This window comes from Anas platyrhynchos, chromosome 2 (genome assembly GCF_047663525.1).
Source record: "Anas platyrhynchos isolate ZD024472 breed Pekin duck chromosome 2, IASCAAS_PekinDuck_T2T, whole genome shotgun sequence".
Taxonomy (NCBI): domain Eukaryota; kingdom Metazoa; phylum Chordata; class Aves; order Anseriformes; family Anatidae; genus Anas; species Anas platyrhynchos.
Genome location: NC_092588.1, coordinates 111,982,501 through 112,009,403, shown reverse-complemented (window position 1 = coordinate 112,009,403; position 26,903 = coordinate 111,982,501). Strand labels below are relative to the sequence as shown.

At 34.1% G+C, this 26,903-nt stretch overlaps 1 protein-coding gene across 3 annotated transcripts in view; it reads right to left on the bottom strand.

Annotated features, from left to right (window-relative positions):
• ATP9B (ATPase phospholipid transporting 9B (putative)) overlaps window positions 1-26,903 on the bottom strand; it is a 164,056-nt gene that overhangs the window by 33,166 nt on the left and 103,987 nt on the right. For all 3 annotated transcript variants that reach the window (XM_038174269.2, XM_038174268.2, XM_038174270.2), the window contains 2 exons: window positions 18,725-18,885; window positions 8,264-8,406 (listed from right to left, as the gene is read on the bottom strand). In XM_038174269.2, coding sequence (XP_038030197.2) covers window positions 8,264-8,406; window positions 18,725-18,885 — 304 coding nt within the window. The remainder of the gene's footprint in view (window positions 1-8,263; window positions 8,407-18,724; window positions 18,886-26,903) is intronic.

The following is a 26,903-nucleotide window of genomic DNA, read 5'->3' as shown; positions in this document are numbered from 1 at the left end:
AAGCAGACATACTAGCAAGCAGGCACATTCGACGTTAGCTAGAATAAGACAATAAGAATGAATGTCACTTCCAAATTTGACAGATTTAGCCTCCAACTGGAATAAGGCAGAATGAATGCAATCAGTGTTTTCAGAACACACTTTGCATTTGTGAGAAACTACAGGGTGTCAGTCACAGACTGACACTTTGAATCCATCTCTGCCAACTGTTTGCATCCCTGGGTTTGAAAAAACTCTAAATAGAAAGGTGGAAGGTTCAGGCTTCCAAGATGAAGCACATCAGGCAAAAAGAGGTCACCTAGCTTCCCATGGTAAACTCACAAAACATTATCCTGAAAATGGCCCTTCCTCAAAAACTATTTATATAATTACTCAGACAAAGGGGAAATAATTTAGTACGAAACTTTTACTATATTTAACCACATAGTCTTGGGTTATCAAAAATCATAAAAGTGACAATATCCTGATGATAATAGACACAACATGACACTAAAAGTGCCATTCTTGAAGATTTTACAAAAATTTTAATGCAAAGGATATTATAATTATCCACGAATAAGAACTGCAGAATAAAGTATTTCATGTCTTCATCCCAGTATGCTTAAAGACACAAGCCACAGGAAGAGAGTAGGTTACTTCTCTCCATTGTGTGGAAAACAGAAATTTTTGGACAGCATCCAGCTTATGCATCTAATAGGGCTAGAACTATTAGTAATTTTGGAAGATTCATTAAGGTTGTAAAAGTCACGTCTTCCTCAGTTATATCTGATATGTCTAACAGTCCTACATTCTGGTAAGATCTGTATGGTGACACTTCATGTCAATTGTTGTACCATCAAACTACAGTTATTGTTGTATTACTATAGAAGCATTAGATGATCATTACAAATACATCCCCTTTTCCCTCTCTGCCATTAAAAACTGACACTTTCCATTCACTTTTCCTTCAGGATTTTTTACCAGTCATACCATTTGAATTTAGAAAAATATTTAAAACAAGTATATGAAATACATAATTTCTTCACAAAATGCATAACATTATTAAAAATACATATGAGAAGTAGAATATTCCCAAGGCTAGAAAACAGCCCATGAAGATAAAGTTCTTGATCTCCACAATTAGGGAGACAGACTACTTTCATACAAGGGATAAGAAGAGTTTGTTTTTATAGTCATCATGACGATTTTTTGTTTTGCCTTTATATGCTTTACTTTTATTCAAATATTGTTTGTTAAATTTGATTACATTTATGACTGTAATTGTGGGTTAGGAGAAAAAAAAACACACAACAATCTACATTTTGCAGATGAGAAACAGGCAAGTTTCCACTTGCAATCATGAGAAATTAAAATCTCCATTTAAAAAGAAAACAAAACAAACAAAAAATCCAACACAACAAAAATACAAAGTACTTTGTTCAATATTGTTTATTGCAAGAAATTTCCAAATAAATCTGCATAACGTTTGTTACTTTCCAGGCATGCTAACATCTTTCTCACTGCCCATAGCTTTGCCAATTTTTGAATTAAAATAAATGCTCCCTAGGAGTTGGGGAACTAAATGCCACTCAAAATTTGAGACAGCAGGCAACTGTCAAATCTGTTTCTCACTAGTTCAGTAATTGCTGCTTGGGAAAACAGAGAAAAAACAAAATTGGCTCTACGATTATTATATGGAAAGATTATTTCTTCTGACATTACTAAATCCATCCAAGTCCAAATCATGTGTAGTTGAGGGAAAGGTAGATAGATGGAAAATTAGTGTCATTCCTTCTTGCCTCCCATCTCAGCAAGCAGAGAAGAAAAGCTTCAGAGTATAAAAGTATGGATCTTCATATCTTGCAAGAATCCATAGAAGGAGGTTCAGGAAAAATGAGCAAGGGAAAACTATTTCAAGGTTAAACATTCCAGCAATCACGAATTAATACTCAGATCTTATGCATTACTTATAGAATCAACATCCTTCCATTTTATCAGCTACAGTAGTGGGAAACATCTATGGCATATGAAAGCAAGCTGCAAACATATCTGTACTCGCTATTCAAAATTCTAATAAAAAAGAATGAAAACAAAACCCCAAAGAAACAATTAATTTTTGCTCTTGTTTTTTTAGACTAGCATTAGGCTTTCAACAACAGACACAATACATCTGAAGCACTGTGAGAGAAACATGGGTAGTTGCATTTATAGATGTTTAATTACCCCAAATTTCTACAAAAATAAAACAAAATACACATTTTCCAGTCATCCAAATGGAATTTAAAAGTTTTCCTATATGTGAAAATTAAGAATTTACTTTTACATTCTTCTAATGAAGAATTCATCCAAAAAGGATGAAGACATCCCCATTAACTTGGTCCAAATATTTCATAACGCCAACTAATCATGTTACAACTTAAGAAGCACTTCTTAAATTGTAGTCTTCTAGAAGAAACCTAATACACCTTGACAAAACAATGCATCCTTTACTTTACCCACCAAAATGCAAGCCTTTCAAACATGGAGAGAAGGAAATTTTTTATATAGCTTAATTTAGGAATGAAAAGGAACCCCAAAACAGCCATTTTTCTAGTCTGCTCAAAGTGATAAAAGTACTGAAGAACAGTATGAGACCTTTCTACTTTTGATAATGCTTTTTAAACACTTACATATCAGTTCCACACTTTTAAGACATTGCTAATATGAAGTTAGTGGATAAATAAAACTACTTTAGAAAAAAAATCAGAAATTATGGCAGTCAATGTATGATCTCCAACTAACATCACATATTTGTTGCTCTGCTATACTGTTAGTTACCACACGAGGAAAATATCCTGACAAAAAGTTAGTAGACAATTGCTGAAAAAAAATTTAGTATATTCTTTAATGAATCCAAGAGTGTTTTTTGTTGTTGTTGTTGGTTTTGTTGGTTTTGGTCTAAAACTGTGTCATTAAACACAGAGTAAAGCAGGCAAAGACGAAATTAATTTCTAAGGAAAAAGTCCTGAAGGCATCATTCCCTGGGTGGCAACAGATGTGATTCACAACAGAGCTGCAGAGGGTTTTTTGTTGTTGTTGTTGTTCTTGTTTTTGTTTTGAGAAGCAGATGCAGATCTATCTGATCCTACATTACTATATGGTAACTGGGACTAATACCAGCAATCTAAAAATGCCAAAACAAAAGAGCAAGAAAATACATATAACACAAGAATCAGTAACTTTATCAGAAATTGAGAAGGTGAATAATCTATAAAGAAGTATGAATTCTTTGATTGAGCTATTTACTTAGATAAAAAGTCAGGGCAAAATTGAACAGTTCTATTGAAACTTTAAGGGAAATCCAGCTCAATGCTCTTAATATGAAACTGTTGGCAACAATCTGGTGGCAGATATACTTTCTCTTAACTTTGGAACAAATACAACCTGGTAAGATTACAAAAGGAAAATTTAAAAGCTCATGGTAAACACATATATGTCTGCTCACTCAACTGCTCCACTTAGGAACAAAAGCCATAAACATAACCACAATAAAACCTCAAACCAAACCCCAGGATAACCTACAACCTGCTAGGAACGAAGGTGAAAAAGAGCTGAGATTTGCTTATCTTTGCATGGCTGAAGGTAACAGTACTCGTATCGCTGATATAGTCAAGAATAGCAGTAGCTATTTCCTTCTTATATCAGCCTTTCACAGCAACATTCACATTCATCGGATATACCGTGGATTTTCAGTAGATGGGTGTCCAACTGAAGCCACAAAGTAAGGATTCCTTTGACTGATCTATCTTGAATGCATGTCTTGAAGCTTCCCATAGTATCTTATGATAAAAAGCTTTCTGTTCTAGTGTGGCCCTACTCAGCTGCAACCTCAGTGGTACTAATATCATGGAGACAGAGAACAGATAAAGTTAACTGTGTAAATATGTTTGCATCAAAGTGAAGTGAGGAGAGATTATTTCACCAGCATTTATTTATTTTTTTATTTTTAATTAGTCTGTGGTAGCTTATGTTAAACAGAAAAAGACTCAATAGTCTTTAAGAATACCTTAAAAGATAAATTTTCAGAAATAATTAGTGAAATTCACTATTCTAATAGTCCTTTACATTAGGCACATTTAATGAAAATGCCTACATATACCAACCTCTAACAAGACTTTCCCAGAAAATCAAGAATCACATTGCTCTATGCATCTGTTCAACTATTATATTTGTTAAGTATCTCATTTGGTCCAAACACCCGCTAAAATGTTAATTACAGAACTCAAATACAAGTGTATGCATTAGTAAATAACTATGTTTGGAAGTCTGTACACATTTGTTATAGCTGAAAATGCTGGAAGTTGTCGTGAATGGCATAAAGCTTGCCATCCCACATCCCAAGCAACAAAAATATTCAAAAAAATATTGCCAAATATCTTTATTTTATTCTTTCGGGATTAAAATCTTTTTATGCTCTGAAGAGGGTTAGATACCATGCCCAGCTGCCCTTGGAAACAACTGGAAATAGCTCCCCCTTATAGCTGCCCCCCGCCCCATAACAGATGACGCCTTTCTGTCAAACTTATACGTGATTCAAGTCCAAACAACATGGCATTTTGGGTAATGGATGCTATAATTAAAATGTGAGTCCTAAAAAACCTGTTGTTTTAGTGGGTGTTTTTAGTAATGGCTTTGTTCTACATGAAGATAAAAACTCCCTAACAAAGGAATTAATGTATTGCTTTAATAGGCTGCACCCTGAGTTAAGTTTTAAAATTTATGAGTTCTCTGCAGCATTGTTCTTTAAACAATGGCATTGTCAAATGCAACCAGTGAGAAGATTAAAGTTCTCCCAGCAGATTAAGTACAAATTATCTGTCCTCCTGTTTCAGCATCATTTGTTCATTTATCACATAACGTCTAGTATTTCTGGTCAGTGTCAATATGCTCTGCATCCTTGCAGTTAACAGATGTCTTCTCTTGTCGAATGAATTACTTTATGTTTCACGCACTGGTGGCCGCAGATGTGTCACTATAGCAACATCATTAATTTCAGATCTTACCGGAAACATGCACTCCAATCAAACCTAATTATACCACATTGCTTTCTTGTCCCACAATAAGGAAACTATAATGCAATTATTGGGATACTTCATTTTCTATTCTACTGTGGCAAATGAGAGAGCCACTGTGATGGACGCTTCTTGTCAAAAAGCTTATTGATGAAGCACAAACCCAATTTACAATCATACAAAGAACTACCTTGCAATTATGTTAGTAAGGCAATGCTCCTTAGACTCAACAGCTAATTCTCAATCATTTCCAGCGAAGCTTGGGCCACAGTATAAGATTTTTGCAGATTGTTCTCTGTATTTTTATTTTCAATATTGAGAAAAGATTTGCTTGTTTACACTTAAGAAGATAAGCCTTTTAGTTCCACTTTTTAATAGCACCTACTTGGAGAGACAACTACAAAAATGTCTCTCTTTCTCGTCTGAACAGCCAAGCCTTAAGTAGGCTTAAAAACAGAATCAACTAGTTTGTAAGATTATAGCTGGAAATTCAAGCATGAAAGTACTGAAACCAGCTCTCATGAACACTGTATAATCATGCAATAGCAATCTTGGATTAACTGTACAGAACCTGTTCATTATCTAAAAGGATGCTTTACATTTATGATAAAATGCAGAATAAGACCAAATATATTCATCAAGGAAGGAAACTGGAAGCAGCTACTGATATACTCAGGTATATCAGGTATTGCACATTGGCTGCAAGTTTGCCTAGTGATGTAAAAACTTTAGAAGTTACAGGACATTTAAAACTAAGAAAATTGACCAAAGCTTTGTATGATGGTCTGAAGAAAAGCATGGTCTGGAAGGCCATGGCCAGTTTTCTGAAGCTTGTCAACTCTGCTGGACTCCTGGCTTATTCTCAGTCACCTCAACCTTTCACTAACACTTGAGTAAGAGCACATACGCTGCCTGTTAGTGCAAAACTACTGCCCTAGAATACTGCTTTTACATTCATTTTTATATCAAGTCAATAGACTTCAATGCTCTGAAAATCCTTTAAGGGTGAATGCTAGCAATCTTCCAGACTGTATGTAAACACATTTTCTGTTAAAGCCTTTTTACATGTCCATTTAGCCCCATTCAAGTATGCACTCTGAAAGGCCAGAACACAAGTGCTTCTTAAAATTAAACAGAACTACTGTGATTGCAAGTGGCATGATGCAGCTTTGAAAAAAAAAATAATAAAAAAAAAAGAAGAAAACAAGGCTGTTTCTCTTATGTATACAAGTCTATGAAGTGTTTTCTTTCAAAATTTTATAAATGTAATTATTTTCACTTTAAAAAAACACAGTACCACTACATTTAATGCTATTAGAAAAAAAACTAATATATATATATATTTAAGAAAGTTATTTTTAATTACTGTTGTATTAGGTTAACTTTATCAGTTATTTTTCTACAAGTAGAACTGAAGCTAATTGTTATTATTATTTTAAACTGGGTAGTAGGTACATAGCTTGAGGAAAAGAACACAGCACAGTGATTCTTGTGCTTTATGTTATAAACTGGTCACCAGAAAGGATCAGAATATAATTCTTGCATTGCATAATATAATTTCAGGATTGTAAAGCTGGCTGAATAAATTATTAGCATTTTATTTTTAACTTCTCAAAATTTTCAGTGCAGTCTGTAACTGTAAGGAGACAATGACAAAAGTGCACCAAATTTCTAGTTTGGTACAGTAACTGGAGTATTTATCAGAAAAGTTTTAGTATACATTGTCTTTGTTTACAAAGTAATGCTTTGGGCAAATGAACTCTACTGCACTGTTCTGAAAATTTATTATTTTTGAACGTACTTTCCTTTTTCCAAACATATGCTGCAAATTGCATATTTCAAGCTTATGATGAGACAGCACTCTTGAAGTTACATAAATTATCACAATGAAAGGTGCAATTAAAATCAATAAGCAGTTTCAAACACAATGCAAATCATTAGATAACTGAAATAAAACTTGTTAAAGGAATTGCTCATTTGCTTTGAAAAATTACCACACTATAATTAGGAATACTTTTCTATATGCTAAGAAAGATGGCAGTTGTCTTTTTCTTTTATGAAATAGAAGAACAGCATTCAGCAGGATTTAAGTTTACATATGTACCTATAGAATAAGAGGAAATACATTTTCAAAATGTGACAATATACGAAATACATGTTTCATTTCAAAATAAGCCTTACTGGAAATGTTCAGCAGAGGAAGGAACGTGGACCTATTTCAAGCAAAAAGCTGTGAACTGGGTATTACACTTTCTGAACAGCATAACAGAGTGGAAACCACCTCCAAACCATCTCACCATTTTGAAGTAGATTTTACTTAAAACCACTAAAACATTCCTTCAGCTGTTTGAGAAACAGCTTTCTCATTTCAGAACTTAGTCTAACTCAGCTTCTTAAAAAAACAGAATGTCTGCCAGAACTGAATTATTGAATCTCAGAAAGAACCAAGAAAGGAGAAAAAACACTGCATTTGCTAAAGAACTTGTTATTTATTATGATGTTTTCTGAAATAAATTCTAAGAATCCCTCAATACTTCTAAGACTTAAGAGCACGGTAAGACTGTCACAAGCTTCAGCCATAATGGTAGACAGCAGAATAGAGCAAGCTATCACTTCTTCACAGTTACCTGTCTTCTGATCCTAGCAGGGACCAGGTTTTCCAATATACCAGGTCAGGTACCATAATATATTACAGTTGCGAAGATGAAACCATATGGCAGCTCTAGAACTGGTCTTTGTAAAATAAACAGCATCTAATTTCATGGAAATAACAGATATCATTTTAAGATGTGATCTTATGACTTGTTTAGGAGATGACTTTTTCTCTTGAAGGCTGTTCTTAACTGCTACGATCATACAACATTGCAGTAGAAATAAGATGCAGAAGAATAAGGTGCATCTTAAGCGCTAATCCAGAGTTTTTTCGGAGTAAGAGACATGTGGTACTCACTAATGCCATCAAATGTCCTGTTACTGCATCAGGAGTGTTCCCACCAGATTATACTTGATTATTACTAAATACTCACTTTCTTGTGTAAGAACCAGCCTAGCTAATCCCATTGGCATTACTGCAACAAATCCCTCAAGCACATGCTTAATATTTTGTTGAAAAAATAAAATGAAAAAGTAAAGATCAGTAGTATAAATCTACTTTAACGTTAACATATTAAAATATAGAATGAAGTTTACACATTTTATAAGTTATTACATTTTGGAATTGTAACCCGATATACCTGTTTTATCCGTTAGCAAATAAACTAATCGTCCCAACTCTTCTGGTATGGTGCTAGTTCGAACAACTGTTCCGGGAATATTGTCATCTTTCATAATCATCCACCCATAGGCTGCCTTACCCATGTCCAAGTTCACACGTAAACTGCAAAGGAAATGTATACCATGATCAGTGTGAACATTAGGCAGTGAAAGTTATAACCATAAAAAAACTCAAAGCTGTTTTTAGGATACCAGAACAAAAAAATCTTAAAACTACATACAACAGACATTTTGGAACATTTTTTGTTAAGTGTTTGTAGTGTACATAACACATTAGAAACTCAGGCTCTATCCCAGACTTTTAGGAACTACTACAATACAAACTAGGAACTACTACAATACAAACAAATGCAATACCATGTCTCCTACATGAGAGATTGCAACTCTTTTGGAGACTCTTAATATATTTATATTGCTACACTTACACACATTGACAGTATTATACACTTCATCAACAAGTTCAGATTCAAGTCACAGTTTCAATCTGTTAAAAAAGCAAAACCAACTAAACATAGTTTTTCTTTATGATGTGAAAATAGAGATATCATTGTAAACAGTGCTGACGATTCTTCAGGTCTCCATTTTTAAATAACTATTTTTCCTTTAGGAAAGTACAAATATACGTCAGTTTTTTTTACTCACCATAGCTAATCAACAATGTCAATGTCCTTGCCAAAATGTAGTTACAGAAATCAAGTGAAAAGTAAGAATTGTACCCAAACAGTGAAATTCTGTGATAGCATGTAGGCCAGAGCTGTTACTGCCAGCAGTAAAAAGTAGCCTTTGGGTAGGCTCTATACTAGAAATTTTTCTTTGCAGAAAGTTTTACTATTTACAGAAGTACAGGATCACAATAAATTTATTTTTTCCAATTCACCCCATGTCTGCATATATGTTAATACTTCCATGACCATATCACACAAGAATTAATTGCTCTTATTCCTTATATTCCTAAGTCATAATAAAAAAGAAGTCTTCACTGATGCTGGTCAGAGATAACTTAAATCACATTGCTTCTGCCCAAAATTGAATGTTCTAGCTCACAAGTAGTTCTAACACTTCCTTCCCTTTAGCTATTCACCATACTCCTAGTTACCATGCGAGAGGAATAGTGACTGAGGAATATGCACATGTTCATTTCTGTTGACTCTGCTCTACCAGAAATACAGAAAAGACAGCTAGGATGGTAGTAATGTAAATGATTTGTAGCTAATTTGCCCTGGCCAGAGTCCCAGGATTAATAACAGGTTTACAATAACATGACTTAAACTGTCCAAGGATATACTGAGATCAAAATACTTTTTTTTTTTCTTAGCAATCCTAAAGTTGTGCTTTACAGTATAACCAAAACCGCAGACACAATTTTTGTCTGTCCCCCTGCAATCACAGTGACAAAGCGATTGTAAATTACCTGAGGTAATAGTGGTGGTAACATCTCCTCCTATAAGGACGAGATGCATTTAACTAGACTTGTGGGATCATCTGAAATTTCTGCACTTTGAAAAAATCCAATTTATTCAAACCTCTCTCCTTAAATTTGTACATGTTGTAGTCTAAAGAGAAACAAGCCTTTTTGATACAACACCCTTAACCATTGAAAATGGTGCTGTATTCTTGAATTAGATTTTATTTTTCCATTAAAATCAGCAATGTCAAAAAACTATCCCTCTACCTGGTGAGGTATCCCAATTACTTTTGGAATAGCATACCTAACTTCAGCTCTCTTCAATCACACAAATATTTAAAAATCAAGATAGAAAACAGAAAGGGAACTTAATTGGAGTTTTTTTTAATTGAAAACATTACAGTATGAAAATACTGGAAGCCACTTGCCTCACAGTGGTTAAATACAGTTTTACCTTGCCTTCGTCAATACAGAACCGGTAGTATGCTACCAGCATTTGTTTATGTATATTTGTCAACATGCAGAAAGATAGAAATAAGAATCATTGCAACAGACTTCACACTGAAATACGTAACAGGTAACAAAAGGAATGACAAGAGATATACTCCTTTTAAGGATGAGAACCTGCTACTTAGTCAAGTACAAAGTGTGATCTCTAGCTCAAGAAGGGAAACGAGCACGCTAAGAATGGCTAGACATTTGCTATAACTTATTTTAATTGAAAGATCAAAGCTGCTTCCATGTCAAAGATGTATTTGGACTATAATTTTATTTTTCTTATTTTTGCCTGGGCTACCAAGATATGTATTCTGTGAGGAAAGCTCTATTTAAGAGTTGCAACCTCAGGCACAACACGCACAAAGGAAATCCACATGGCTGCTCATACCAGGGGAGAAGTACAGGTCATCCAGATATGAAAAACTGTACTTAGGAAAGATCAAATCAGAGAGATCTCTCAAAGCTTAAGTGCTGTTCATATATTCACTTGCATCTTTTATAAGCATGTGTTAGCAGGTTTTGATGTTCTGAATGTGCTCTGTATTCATTTAATTACAATCTGTCACACGTAATTGAAAGATAAGGAGAAAAAAAAAAGACAGACACCTCTTGATAAGCAATGAAGAAAAATCTATAATTCAAAGCCTGGAAGTATTTTAGGAATTAACCTAGCTTTCCAGCATGTACTCCTAAGTGGAACAGAGTGTATACCCTCTACACTGCAAAGACCTAACAGAAAGCTGGCACCACTGCCCTCCAAAGAAATAATGTCTCCGAAGTGACTAGTACAGCCCAAGGTAGCTATCTAGCACGAGAAACAAGGATAAAAGGAACACAAAAATGAGGAATATAGATGCATTCTTAGTATTGATTCTAAAATTTGTATGCTATATCTTGCTCTGACTTCCTTCATTTCGTGTCTGTTGTCTTAGTACAACTTTTTTCCCTTTGAAATCATTGTAGTTGTCACCTAGCACATCAAGAACACTAGTGAAACATGGGAAAAATAATGGAGTCCCATTAACATTGAGTTTGCTTTCAAAACTAGAAATCTCTCCAATAGAGCTTCACAAGAATGGATAAAAATACTTGACTGAAATGTCCAATTACTTTTATACATTAAAAAACTGAGAAACCGATCTTATTCAACACCTAGCTGTTTTCTGTGCTTGGTAATATCAGCAATCATTTCTCCTAAGCCCTTTCTGGACTTTAAAGAACCTCATGATGCAAACAAAAATATTTTAAATCTATCAGTTACTTAATGCCTTCTCAATTTCATCCAATTTTAAAGACTCCAGACACATCGGTTAAGGAAAATTCATAAAATAGCATCATATGTAGCACAACTAATAAAGGTAACAATGATATAAATTTTGCATTAGTAACACTGATTTGTACAAAGCTAAATAAAGTGTAATCTCTAAACAGTAAGTTAATATAGGTACTTAAAGGCTGTTGCATAGAATAGATATATTTAGTGAACATAGTGTCAACTTTCTTGTCTCATCCTCAGCACTAGTTACCCTAGTAGGCAAACCTAAGGCAACTTTCATCCAACTCAGGGATTTATTCTGCTATAAGCCAGGACAACATTCCTCTGAAATTCAGCCTGGGAACAAATCAATAAGCACAACATTTCAGAATCTACACTGCTTTTTACCACAGGTTGAAAACAAATACTTTTATTTTTATTCCCTCAAAAACATCAGTACTGGTTTAGGGCAAATAAATTCATATTTACAGGAATTCTAAATTTATTTTTTTCCTAAATGGTAACTACATAAGGTCCTCTTGTGAAAATTTCTGATTTTGCATTTTATTCAAAATAGACAAATTTGCCAATAAGCAAAGACCTTCACTGAGCAAGTTTCAGGAAAATATATTTAGAAACTCCAGAAACATTCTGTTTTTCATGATTCAGTGAAAAGCAGTCAAGATCTAATTAAGTTAGTTAGCAAAGAATTTTGTGAAGAAATTGATACCATGCCTAATAAAACTCATGGGTGAATTTGAATCAGAAATGTATGATAGTTTTATTTGAACTTTGGCAGGCAAGTAAGACTTTCCTCAGCAGTTCCATATATAAGCATAAGCTTATATATATATATGTAGTAAAAGAGAAAGTCCTGCTGAGACTCTATATACTCATAGTGTTATCCAATTTTTAAAATAAAGCAATTAAGATGTAGTCTTTATTCCCAGTATTTTCTTCTAAGTGAAATACTAAAGATCACACTTGTGTTGCACCGGTGTCCAAACCAGTACCCAATCCCCCATACTTCTAACCTTCCCATGTCCTACCTACTTGAAACAGCTATAAACCATACGTGTTATTTACAAATTAAAAAGATATAGAATCATTTCTAAATAGAAAGCATTGGTCAAGAACCAAACAAAACTGTTTTTAATTTTAGCATTCATGGGAAGTTAAATCTTCACAGAAAATTATTTTTGGAACCTGACAATTTCTGTTGCTTGTATTAATTTGCACTACACAAATAAAACAAACAGACGTTATTGCTTTTAAATGCAATACTCTTATCAAAATTTAAATAAAACCCAACCCATTTGCAATTCCTGTAATTCCTCCAAATGATACCCACCCCCTCCTTTTTTTTAGATTTTTTTTTTTTTCTGCTGATACTTTCAAGAAGAGTCAGATCTGTGTTCTTGCTTGCTTCATAAATGGTCTCACTAGGACTCTTGGCCTACTTTTTATTTTCTTTCTAAATTCTGCCTGTAATGTTACCATATAAAAGAAAATCAAAGAATGTACACAGCACTTTACATAAAACCCAGACAATGTATGTAATTTTGAAAAAGGACTCGATTCCACACATTTATTTTTTAATGTGTGGGAACAAATGTGCAACAACGCCACATTACTACAGTGCCTGCTGCACATAAAATTTCTAAAGGGCAACATGCAACATATATACAAGTAATTAGATATTGTAACACAGGTAGAACTTAATAGTCTCGGGAAGGTATCTGGAAAATGATTTAAGAAAATTATCTACAAAATTCCTACAAAAAGCCTCACAACAATATTGTCATCTCATATGTCAATAATAATTTTAAAAAGTGAATATTTTTAGTGTATTTCAGACAAATGTGTTATTACTCACTGCAATGAGATTAAAATGAGATTAAAATCATATAGGAACTAAGAGCAGATAGGGCATGTTGCAATGTTAAAAAGGAAAAAGATCTACTATAATAGGTCTGTTAAAAAGTAACTTTTTTTTTTTTTTAAACCGATGGTGTGTGTTCTAGATGTAGGATGAATATCAACCATTCTAAGAAATGCACAACACACGAGCTAATTTAGGCATCAGTACAGCACCACACTGAACAGGCTGTCTTGCCCTTAATATAAGGGACAAAAACCATAGCTCCTGTTGCACAAAGAACTCAAAATCAGTTTGTAAAATACCCGTTTCATACAGTGTTTTTCAGTCTCTTAAACAGATGGCATTATATATCATGACATGATACAGAAGCTTACACACATTTATAAGGATTGCTTAAACTACTTTATGAGAAGCTCTTTAGCGCTTCTCCACAGAAGAAATTTTGCATCATAGATAATATGTCTGTATGCTACGTCTGTATAAGTGAGACCACATATACAGATACTCTCACATCTATACTTTATACACGGACAGTACAAACAAGATTAAAAGTAGCCTATTGCAGCTTTTAAACACCACAATCTTGCACAGGTTTGAGTACTCTGCACTCTTGGAATACAGAACAATACACTGAGTAAAACTGCCTTTTTCATGTTTCCATGAGACAGGGTTTGGTTTAGCTATTAATGAATTCCGATACAAGACCTCCTGACAGTATTTTCCCTACACCCCACTAAAACCAGACTAACACAACTTGAAGGATTTTCTTTAAATGTTCCTCTTGCAAATCTGGAAAAAAAGCAGCTGCAAGCTGTCTTTACTCAAGTGCAAGGGAGTTCCGTCCAGATGTCTGGGACAACTTATTTTTGCAGAATGACTATGTGCCCAGGAACCTTAGGGTGCTTAAAGGAAAGGACAAAAGACATTTCAGCTTCTGCATACACCAAAACTAAAAGTTCTTCCTAAAAAGGTAACTGATTAGGCCCCTGCCAATCCAACTTTTAGCTGTTGCTAAATATACAGCCTATGCAATACACATTTTTACCACATTCTTTCCACCACAGCTTTCATTAGATCTCTAGTCAATACCTTGTCACCTTACAGTAAATCCTCTAGAGTTCTTAAAAGCTAAGCTGAAGCACATAGAGCTACTGGACTCCCATGCCTGTGTGCAAGGCAGTAATTTCAGTGAACTCTGCTTGCTAAGCCAAAATTATTTTGGAAAAAAAAATCTTGGCTACATTCATGGAGTGGGTGGAGAAGACTTCCATGGGTCATTTTTTTTTTTTTAAGGTACTGAAGAAGACTGCACAATGAATAAATAACATCCCATCACATGGTGGTAGGGATCATGTCTAGCTTTTTCTTCCATGTTGGCTGCTAATTCTGAACTTATCATGTTAACTCAAGTGAGCTGATGAAGGAGACGCTATAACTAAATACCATGGGAAAGGACTGAATTGCTTTATGGCAAGATTCTCTAACAGATTGATAATAGCTTTCTGTATCATACCAACAGACAGACTGCCTCCATACATGCAATGGGATTTTCAACTTGCTGGTTAAGAAGGGCTATGTCCCACTCACTGAAATCTCTTCTACTCCCTTGTACTTAAAATACAAACAGTGGTAACTGTCTCTGTGGTAGTTTTGTTTGTTTGTTTGCTTTAAACTAAAGCTGAAAAACCCTGATCAAATTAGTAACTGGAAAAAATGAAAGAAAAACTCCTTACGCCTTGCATGATTTGTATCACAAGTTTAAATGTGTATGGAAAATGTCTGCATTTCTGCATAAAAAGGAAATTAAACTCTCCTAATAAAAACATAAGCCTGATCTTAAAAAGATGTAAAATTAAAAAGAATCCATCTATAACCACAGTGATAGAGTTAAACTCTGCAGCTAGGTAAAAGACAATATGACTATGACAAAACCTCATATTCCCCAACCTGAGGGGTCTTTTCATTTGCATGACTGGTTTTGCTTTGTCATTTGTCATTCAGATAATAGCCACCCCCTGCCACAAACAACAGGATATTACTGTTTTGAAAATAAGAATGAACAAACAGGCCTCAGTACTTCCACAGCAGTATCACAAACCACAGCAGCATGGGCATACCTGAGGACATGCACTTTCCCCCTCACCTTGCTATGTGATAAATGTACTAGATAACATAGACAAGATCTCAGTGATACAAGAGGAACCTATGATGTGCCTTAACATATCTCTACTTGGCTAGAGGCAACTAAAAGCTTAAGAAATCTGGAAGAATGTGGGACACTCCAAGAAATTCCAGCACATCTGGAAAAAAAATCAATGAATGGGTAAAAATAATCCAAAAGAGGTTTATTTAGCTTTGGACATTCTGTCAAAGACTTGCTTTCTATCCTCTTTTCTCAATAAATTTTAAGGAATTCAAACAGATTAACTTTGAATGGAAGCAAATCGTAGGGAACCTCTCTAGATTGTGTGCATCCTCCTTATGGGAAAAGAAACATCAATACACAGGAAGCATCAATATACACTGTCAATACACTGTCATTTTTAAGGGCCAAACATTTCTGTAGGTGGGGGTGTTCAAAACATCCTGTGCATAACTGTTCTAGCATGAAACCCATGAAAAGCTAGGCTAAAGATTTTCATGTCCATTTACTTCTATTTTTTCTGGATTTTACTTGATTCCTCTCAAGCTACTGAACATGTACATTGCCTTCCCAATTTTACTTATGACACTTTTTTCATGTTTATGCTTCTGAAGTCTTGCATGCTCTACCAGCCACAGCTAAGTAACATTGCCCTACAGTAGTATTTAGAATGCAGCACAAACAAGTAGCTGTCCCCTGGAATAAAAAGAAAAAAAAGTTCCTCTTTCCATTAGTTATGGGAGAGGCTGTACGGAGATCAGTTACATTCTGCTAAGTTAGTCACCCCCTTCTGGCTATCTCACCAAACATATCTGGCTGTGCAAAATTATTTTTATCAATTACCTGGATTGTCCTTGCCCTGCAAAGCAAAACCCCAAAACAACAGCAGAGAAGGTCCACAATTAGAATTATCCTGCATTCTCAAAAATCATCAATCAACAGATTTCACACATGCTTGAATGCAGATATACTTTGCCTTTACCATTCAATTCTAACCTCCTACATTCAATTCATTTACCTGTGAAGAAAAGTTAATTATCTACCTCCATTTAGCTATTTTTGAAATAAACAGAGGACAACACCTGGTGCTTCAGCATCACTTATCTTGTAATTTTCAACTCCAAGAGTTTACACTCCAAATACTAAGAATATTAAGAATATGTCACTTCCACATTTAACATTCAGAGGAAAGGAAGAGCAGTGTAGTTATACTTGAACACCAGCATGACTAGAGTTGTTTATTTGCTGACAGTCTAGGAAATGACCACATATATACACAATCTGAGTTGAAAAATTGGTACAGGAATAAACAAACATCTAAAGTGGAAAAAATTATTCTCTGCTAGATTCCTGTCTGACCTTCCAAGGGGGTAACTATATGGTCCAATGCACAACTAAATCAATTACATTTTCTTAATATTTCTACTTTGTATATTATCTTTCACATAGAATTGAAAAATTGGATTAGCCCTATCCTAGAAATTATTTTTGATAAGAATTATTCCACAAGTCCACTAGGGCATATAAATTGCTTTCTTAAGAACTGAAAATGAGCTGTTCATATGTGTTACTTTTTTTTGAGTGGCACATGTTGAACTGTTAATGTATAGTCAAATTTATACCATCTATATGCTCTTAATTCTGTTGCACTCAGTAACAAACATATACCTGTCTTTTAACTATTTCAGTAAATTTGGACTTCATGTGCTTATTAAAAATACAGTGAACAACAAGCTATCACTGATATTCTTTTTCCCCTTCTCGTACATGTCTTTGATGATTAAATGCATCTTTCATCAATATGCAAACTTTACCCGTCACTTGAATGCAGCTCTTTTTACCTCTTCACGTGGATAAGCTACTTAATATTTAGTAACTTGGAAGACAGGAATGACAACATGACCGAAACAGCATCATCATACAAACAGTAAGCGAGTTAAGAAAATTATAGTATTTAATTAAGAGAACTATAGTATTTAGAAAGATACCACAGAAAGATAGATAAAGTATCACAGAAAGGAAGAAAGAATTTAGAAAAATACCACAAAACTGAAACACGGAGGTGTAAATAAAACCAGGAGCCAGTCAAAAGAAGTGGAAACTGTTCTAAGAGAAGCAGTTTTTGCAGTGATATCTCCATAAACCCCAGCACATTGCTGGAACCTCCTCCTACAACATCCAGACTCTACATCCATCCTACAACAACAGAATCTACTCTTAAAACAAGGAAGTACTATAAAAGCATAAATCCTTGAGACACTGAGTACCAAGTTGGTTAAATATAACAGTTTGCTTCACATAGCTATACATACATAAAAAATATGAACTAAGTAAGCTTAGATTAAATACCTAATGAAATCATTTTCCCCCCTCCTTATACTACAGAGATAAAAATATTTTGTGCAAACCTGAGGAGATAGGTGTTCAATCTATCTACGGTTTAAGCTACAGCTCCTCGCTGAAGTATCCCAAACTGAACTGTTCCAGAGCACATCTAAAATTAACAATCACCTTAATCTAAACACCAGGTATTTTAACAGAGTGTTTCAATTTTGCAAATGCAATACCCATTCAAGAAAAAAAAACGTTTCAGAGTCAATGTTCTCATTTCTCTGTCCACATTAGACATCTTCTCTGTCCATGTTAGACATGGTTACACAGATGGATATTATTTCCTGTTCCAGTTTTATCTGCAATTTGAATATAGAGCACTCATGCTTAATGAATTAATTAATTCAGGGCAAGTCTCTACTTGGTTACACCTGTTAAATGTCTTACCATTGCAAAAGTGCACCTACACTATTAAGGCATTCAATCTAAATTAATCATGGTTGTAGTAAAAATAAAGTCAGCATTTTAGCCAGAGAAATTGAATATTTTCAGTATTTAAGGCATTAAAGAAATCAAATTCTAAAGTACACCTGACACTTCATTCAAATGCATGTTTCCTAAAACCACATTCTCAAATATACCAAGATTGTATCCTTATTAATACATTTATGCTAGTAAAGGATTAGATATCCTGATTACTCCAGCAAGATGAACATTATACAAAAAAATACAACAGTATTGTTTTCTGTATAGTGATCCTTCAAGAATCAGCAGATTTGTTGGCACCTGCTCCTTCAGCTTCCTGATAAGATCAATTTCCTTCACAAAGAGAAGCGAGTATAACTTTCAAGAAAGCCACATTCAGTGAAATTAGACATCTGTATTTTTCTTTCAGTCTTATACATACCTGATTGGGATGATATAGGAAAACAGGAGGAGGAACCGGAAAAGGTTGCGATACCACGGGCCTACAAATCCTTGCAAGGTTACCATAACAATTGATAGTGCAACTAAAGCCAAAAACAGGGCCTTGGTCAACTGATTCAATTCCAGGTCCAGCAAGCCAACCTAAAGGAAGCAGTAAAAACCATAGCCATAGTTAACCATAATGTTTGCCTTTTTTCTTTTTTTTAAATTTACACTTTTGCAGTGCAAACAATCACCCTGTCCTTCTTCTTCCTATTAAAAATCCATGCACTTGTAACAATTAATTGCATTCCGATAACTGAATTAATTATTGTTCCCACGTGTGCATCTAACAGATGTCCCCTGGCTCCAAGACAATAACAATTCCCAGAATCACACTGTGATCTGTTCTAGCCAGGCCTTTTGAATGCCTTTATTTCTGACACATCCCTCCCCTCGTCTTCTGATCCAGGATAGGAACACAAGGCAGGGGGAGAATGTGTGGAGAAGACAACCGAAGAACTGAAGGTGAACTAATGAGCAGGAACAATTTTCTTCTGTTATGCATGCAGCAAAAATACTATCACTGCATTTTATATTTGTAAGGTGGCTACTGCTCATTTACTGCTGGAAGATCTAAAAGATGGTAGAATCAAGAATCAATGGACAAATGCAACTGAGCATTGACTTGTTCATATAAGTAGCATGCTTTAACTCATAATTATACTCTCACATCAGTCTGTAAATCTGAACTCATTTCATAGAAATAATTTTTAATTACATGAAACTTCTCAGCTTGCCTAAAGGAAGTGCTCAAGGTCAGGTTGGATGGGGCTTTGAGCAACCTGGTCTAGTGGGAGGTGTCCCTGCCTGTGGCAGGGGGGTTGGAACTAGATGGTCTTTTAAGATCCCTTCCAACCCAAACCATTCTGTGATTCTATGAAACTTTCAGTTACTCAAGCTAAGTTAAAAATAATCAATGGAAAAAACCACTTTCAAATCAAAATAGTAAGAGAGAACTTCAACTTTTCATGGGTAAAAAGGTGTTTAATTTAGAAACACTCCAGCAAAAACAATAAGGGAAGATATCTTCCATCCAGTTTCCCATGAAAAAGTATTTTTAAGCTATGTAACTAAGACTCTCACCATTTCAATAATGTATGCTGTAAGCTAAGTATTTATATTCCACTTTTTGTGATGCTCTTGTAGTCAGTAAAATATGTGGGAAAAATTATGTCAGGAAGAACTTCCTAGGCCCTGTTACAGATGTCTTTTTATCTCTAAGTCATGCCAGTAAGACCAGTAAAACATAACACTTCCTTAGATAAAAAACAGTCTGCAAAAGAACCATTTAAATATAGTTCTTAAAAATTTCAGCAATCTTGCTTGTACATGGGCTGTCCCTTCCCTAGAGAACCAGGCAGCTGAAGACCACAGCGGCTGATTTATCAGCTGCATTTAAAAAGCAGCACAACGAGGACAAATATCTTGCAATTTCCGCTGCTTCAACTACTACATAGTTTATGCTTGAATTATTGAGAAAAATAGGTTTTTTGGATTAAAATGAAGAAAAATTAAGCCAGGGAAGTAGAGCATGTTTCAAAGCCCAGATCTTTTTGCGCTGACAAAGGCAGCCTAAGTTTCAGGCCTCGCTGAGGATCAGATGAAGTCATTATTCATTCAGTCAGGGAAAAAAGACTCAATTACCTCAACCTAAAGATGCTATCAATGAATGCAAAGTGCATATTTTACTCTATTCATCCAAATCCCATTAAAAAGTGAAAGGAATGATTTAATCTGGCCTTCCAGAGTTGGTCTTTTTTTTGTAATAAAATAAAGAATCACTGTCTTGCAATATGCATAACCACTACCTCACACTTTTTTTTCCTGCATCATAGTAGTGAATACTTTCCCCTAACCCTCTCAATGTACCCCCCCGCTCCACCCCTGCAAAAAACCCCACCCCATAATAGAAAGGAATAAAGAGCTTCTTTGAAAAGAATGCCACTTTTTGGACAGAAACATTAAATGTAGTCCACTGCACACTGATATGTAGCTAATTCAATGCATTCGTACCTTTCTAATTGATGAAGACTGAATTGATATAAATCTGTATTTGGAATCAACAAAAATGTTTTTGGAGTAATATTAAGAGAATAAAAAAAAACCTTGATGATGAAATTTTTTCACACAAATCTCTACCTCCAAAAGATTTGTTTTGTTACTAATGATGTTATCCTTTTTAATACAGATCATAGTATTACCTACATACAATTTTCAAATTTTCATTTACAATTACAAGAGAAAGCAATTGCAAAACTCTTCTCAGGGTGGTAAATGAAAGAAGTTTTAATAGAAATACATTCTCCCTTCCTTAAAAAAGTTATTATAATCTATTAAAACATAATTCCTTTCCACTTAATAACTTCCGCAACCTGAATGAAACACTATCAAATTAGCCACTTTTCGTGTAGAAATGCACTTATATTTTCTAAATTCTCCTGAATACTGGAAAAGTAGCAATCTAACAGTACTATTACTTTATCAAAGCATTTGTAAAATATGTTAATATTCCTAAGAAAGTGATTTATTTCCTTTTGAAAATAATCATAACAAGAATAATTCTGACAACATAAGAAACTGATGAGTTAAGTACTGAAGTAACTTTCCACATTTATTGCTATTTCCTATATTAATAAAGCAAATTTTCTTTTACTTGTCATAATATTTGTTCTATTTGAAACAACCGTGTTAACAAAATTAAACACCACTGGAAATTTTAATCTCCAAGGAAAAATTTGTACATAATGTCTAAGAAAACCACAATAGTTTTGCAAAGGGGCTGCTCTAAGATAATGAACACAATAATTGCCTGTATAATCTAAAATGCTACTAATGGCAACAACTGCAAATCCATTTAGCTCCTCTTTAATTTATGTAGGAAGTTTTAAATAGCTAATGGCTCTCAGTAAAATAATGGCTAGTACCATCAGTAAAAAGTATTGTATTGTCTACTTGCACCAAAAAAAATAAAAATAACATTTTTAAAAATACAGAATTTTGGAAGAAAGGAACTACTAGAAGTCTAACCTTCACATTTTGGACTACAATGTTTAAGTTACTGTCTTATAAGAAAAACCTTAATTTAATTTGCAAAAGTTGAAAGCAGCCTGACATTTGTGTGCATTACAGTAGGGTGCTGAGGAGGTTCAGACTGAATATTAGGAATACGTTTCTCTGACAGGGTGGTCAGGCAATAAACAGGCTCCCCAGGGACACAGTCATGGTACTGAGCCTGCTGGAGTTCAAGGACAGTTTGGACAACGCTCTCAGACATATGGTCTGATTTTTGGGTGGTCCTGTGTAGAGCCAGGAGTTTCACTTGATGATCGTTGTGAGTCCCTTCCAATTTGGGATATTTTCTGTGATGTGATGATTGTTATCACTGATCATGCTTAACTTCTATGGAAGGTTATCCTCTGAAGCTGTTAAGCTGTTATACTAACAGAATGATTCTGATATAAAAAGTATATTCCTTGGACACTTAGATTTATTTTTTTTAATGCTAGAACATTAGAAAACAAACTTTGATAATTAAATATTGCATAACAGTAAAGATTTCTCATATAGTCTAATGTAGTAATGTTTTTCAGTTACAGTTTCCAGTGCATTTGAAAGCGCTGGTTTCAAATGGTTTTGTTACATACCTTACTTTAATATTTCCAAAGTATTAAGGCAGTATTTTGACTTCCCTCCTCCAGGAAGGTAATTATATTTCAGTAATCAGTCTGGTTCTGCACTGACAAACACCACATTGACTACAATGAAATTTGATGGTATGTTTGAGACAGACTTTGGCTTTAACTTGTATTATAAACATATATATTATATATATATACACACATACACATATATTACTATTCTTTATACATGCTTTGAACTTAACTTTTTTACACTTTGAATGCTAGTCAACTCTTATTAATTACAGATGTTACTTATAGTCTAAAATTGTATCCGATGAAGCTGTAAAGCAATTTAAAAATACTGAAATTCAAGTAAATTAAATTATCTTTATTCTTTAGGTTGATAAAAACAACCTTTGCCTAAGAAAAATGGGCAGTTCATGGCACTTTTTCATTAAAAAAGTAAATAATAAATTTGTATGTGGTTGTATAAATTTGTATATAGTTGGCTGCATATGGCTGAAGCCCTGTGGATTTTTTTTCTTCATCTGTTGACTTTTTCTTATAGCCCCTGGAAATAACAGATTACTAACCTGTGCTAAAGGCTATATAAAAAACACGGTCATTATCTGTTTAACCAAGTCTTCAACACTAAAAATATACAGCAATTTTAGAGCCTGTAAATGCTTTTTGTAATGCTTTATTTCTGTAGGTAGTCCAGTGACTCTAATTCTTGACAGTTCAACAATTCAGGAAACCACATTGGGATAGCATAACCATCATTCATAATACCTACAAGTGAATTGAAGCTTAGGAAGTGCCTTCACTAAATTCACTGTATTCAAATAATAGTCTGACAAACATGTTTCTGTATAAGCCTCTCTTGACTAACATAAAAAAATCTACAACTTGTACACAGTTACATTAGACTTTTTAACCAACACCCTGCTCATTCTTTTAAGCAGCAGATACAAAATAGGAAAAGCATACAGAACGCTGAAATACATAAACTGAAAAATGTCACCCATACTTGCTTTTTCTCAGAACCATTTTCAAATTTCCCAATCATTTGTTTAGCTGTGAGAGCAACGACTAACCCTGAAAACATTTTTGAAGCACTAAAAAACCTCTTGCAAGTCTTACTCCTTTTAGAAATAGTGCAGCAATGGTGATGGCTTAGTGGGGTTCTACTTGACTTAGTAGAACTGAAATAAATTTCAGCTATTTAGTCTACTCCAGTGGTATCAGAAAATACTCCATTTGATTTCAATAATATGTTTTGTGTTTCCTTTGGCAAAAAAGTATGCATTCTTCATGCTAGATTAATAAAACTCAGTATTCACTTTGACCAAGCTAAACTATTTTGTATTATATTAATACTGCAGGCTTATAGAACAAAGTTCATTACATTTTTGAATTACCCTTCTGATTTACTTGCTCTTAATTCAACAAGCTACTCCTAACCACATACCTATATTTGAAATAAATTAATCTCTTTAGATATAAAATTTCCATTTGTAGCTAGTAATATCTGTAATGCTACAAGAAAACTAAGAAAACTCAAGCAACCTTCTCTCTCTACCTCCTTTAATCATCCATTTTATATTGCCTTTTCCAGGCTCAGCATCACCTAGTTTAGATACTCAAAGTGAAACTTCAAAATCCTCTCCAGGTCTTTAAAGCTGAGTGCTTAACTCTCTCTAGCTAGTCTGCTACAATAAAAACTGCTAATGAGCTATATCCACAACTTTACTTAAATAATGGACTCAGTTGCTTGAAGTAAGGTACTCATTTTGGCAAGTACTGGCTAAAGATTTCAAAACATCCTTAAGTATGCTTTCTCTTTAAAATGCATCCTGATTTATCACCACACAAATGACTTACTGTATCTGCAGTAAAAGACTATGTATCAAAAGATCTGAATGAGAGAAATGGAAGGTGACTCATTCTGACATCCACTTGGTTATAAACCCACTTTTTACCAACAATTTGCTCTAGAGTTTAATGCTATCCCAATGTCTCTAAATATTCTTCAATCTGATAATTTTAAAATCAATTTGTATATATAATAACGAAGCCAAATAATTTATATTTGCTTTTTTTCAGTATTTTGGTCTAATTTGACTGAAGGCTAAAAGGATATATATATATTTTTTGCATTTAAAGATGTGCCATATATAGTTTGGTCAGCAGAGGGTGCTCAAGATTGGTGTTAGCTACTGTTTTAAAAGCTCAATTGATAATGCAGAATCAAGCATACCTCTCTACCTTTACAGGGCAACCTGGACTTCTATACGATCTTACTAGTACAGCCATATTTACCTCGTTTCATCTGGGAGAATTATTTCAAGACGTATTTTAGCGATTCAAATTGAACTGAAAACACAGCAATTCCTTCTCATCAAAAAGTTATACTTCGTATACCTTTGTACAGTTATAGACTACCATCTTAAGGTACCAGTTGTCAGCTGCTGTGTGACCTCAATTTTGCTATGTATTTGTCACACACAAGAACGATCGATTAAAAACATCCACAGAAGCTATTAAGAAACTGAAAAGGTCAATGGCTTCTTAAACTCTGGCATCCATACAGAGACTGTGCTGTACTAGTAACATACCACCCTCTATTAAAAGCTATCAGGTGTAAACTGTATTTTATTTTTTTTCCCCAAGACCACCCATCAATTTAGAATAATTATATCAATAATCTAAAAAAAACTAGTAATATTGGAGAATTCAACAACCAAAATCATTCATACAACAAAACTGTTAAGCATCTTTTTTTTTTTTCTTTCTTTTTCAATTTAAAACTGTAAATCAAATGAATTTTCAACTTTACAGATAGATTTCATACTAAAGACATTCAGAGTTCATCTGCAGCCTTTACAAATGCTTGCATTTTCTTTGATCTTGGTCATCACCTGCTTCAACCAAAGACTTCTCCAGTATAGTTTCATGTAATTAGTACTTTTAATGGTCAGAATACAGAATAAGCAACTTTCCCTGTTACATGCTATTATTAAGATATACTCAGTGGAGGTGACTGTTTTTCAAACGGTAGTAGATAAGAAACCAGTCTCTCACAGTTGAAAATAATTAGCTGTGCCAAAGTAACTTCAAAACTCCCATAGGGGAGAGAACTGGTTCCAAAGTTTTTATTCTGTGTGTGTATAGATCTATCTATAGATTTTGATATATATATATTATATATATATATAAATTATATGTAATAAAAGTAAAAAAACCTAGCTCAATAACAGGTACTACTTTCTTTCTTTAAGAAAAACGATGATAAAAGAGACAAATAGAAACTTTTATTTGCATAACTTTTGGGAAGTCTTACTATATCTACACATCAAACCATGCAGACCAGTGTAAAAATTATTTTTAATACAGATATCTGAACACACTTCAGATTTTTTCTAACAGAATTTTCTAGCTTTTTAAAAAGCATCTGAAATTAAGCATATACTTGTGTCTGAAAAAAAAATCAGCATTTGCTTACTCTAGTTAAAAATCAGGTTATAACAACTCACAAACTATCGAAACATTAGCAGAGGTTATTACAGATTTTAAAAAATTCATCTTGAAACTGGACTAGGGATAGAGAGGTCTGAGCTAAGGTTATCAAAACACACCTGTAAGTTTTTTCATTATGAATTCAATTAAAGAAATTAAGCCAAGAATTCATGAAATTTAAACTTGTTTCAAGCTTAACATTTTGTCCCAAATCAAAAGTAAACTTAATAAAGGGCAGTTAAAAGGTATTTTTCTTCCATCTTTCTCAACATTAAATTGAGAAGTGCATTTGAAAATTTATTTCCCTTTAAATTAAATATATTGTATTTGATTAATGATACAATAAAATTAAGAAAAAAACTTGATCGGGAAACAGTGGCATATAATAGGTTGCTTTTTATTCCACAAAATATATATGAAAATCAGACCTGAAACTTTTTTTTTTTGTGTGTGTGTAATTATCACTGAATTATTTTGGGCACCCAGCAGAAGAAAGACATGGACCTGTTAGAGTGGGTCCAGAGGAGGGCCACAAAGATGATCAGAGGGCTGGAGCACCTCCACTGTGAAGAAAGGCTCAGATAGCTGTTTTTTTTTTTAACCTAGAGATGAGAAAGTTCCAGGAAGACCTTATTGCAGCCTTTCAATACTTAAAAGGTAGCTTGTAAGCAAGATGGAGACAGACTTTACAAGGGTCTGTAACGATAGGACAAAGGGTAATGATTTTAAACTGAATGCAGATGAGGAAAGAATTCTTCACTATGTGTGTGTTGAGACACTGGAATAGGCTGCCCCGAGAAGTTGTGGATGTGTTCAAGGCTAGGCTGGATGGGGCTTAGAGCAGCCTCATCTAGTGACACATGTCCCTCCCCATGGTAGTGGGGTTGGAATAAATGATCTGTAAGGCCCCTTCCAACCCAAACCATTCTATGATCCTATGATTCTAAGTAACATGGTACACACAATACATATATGATT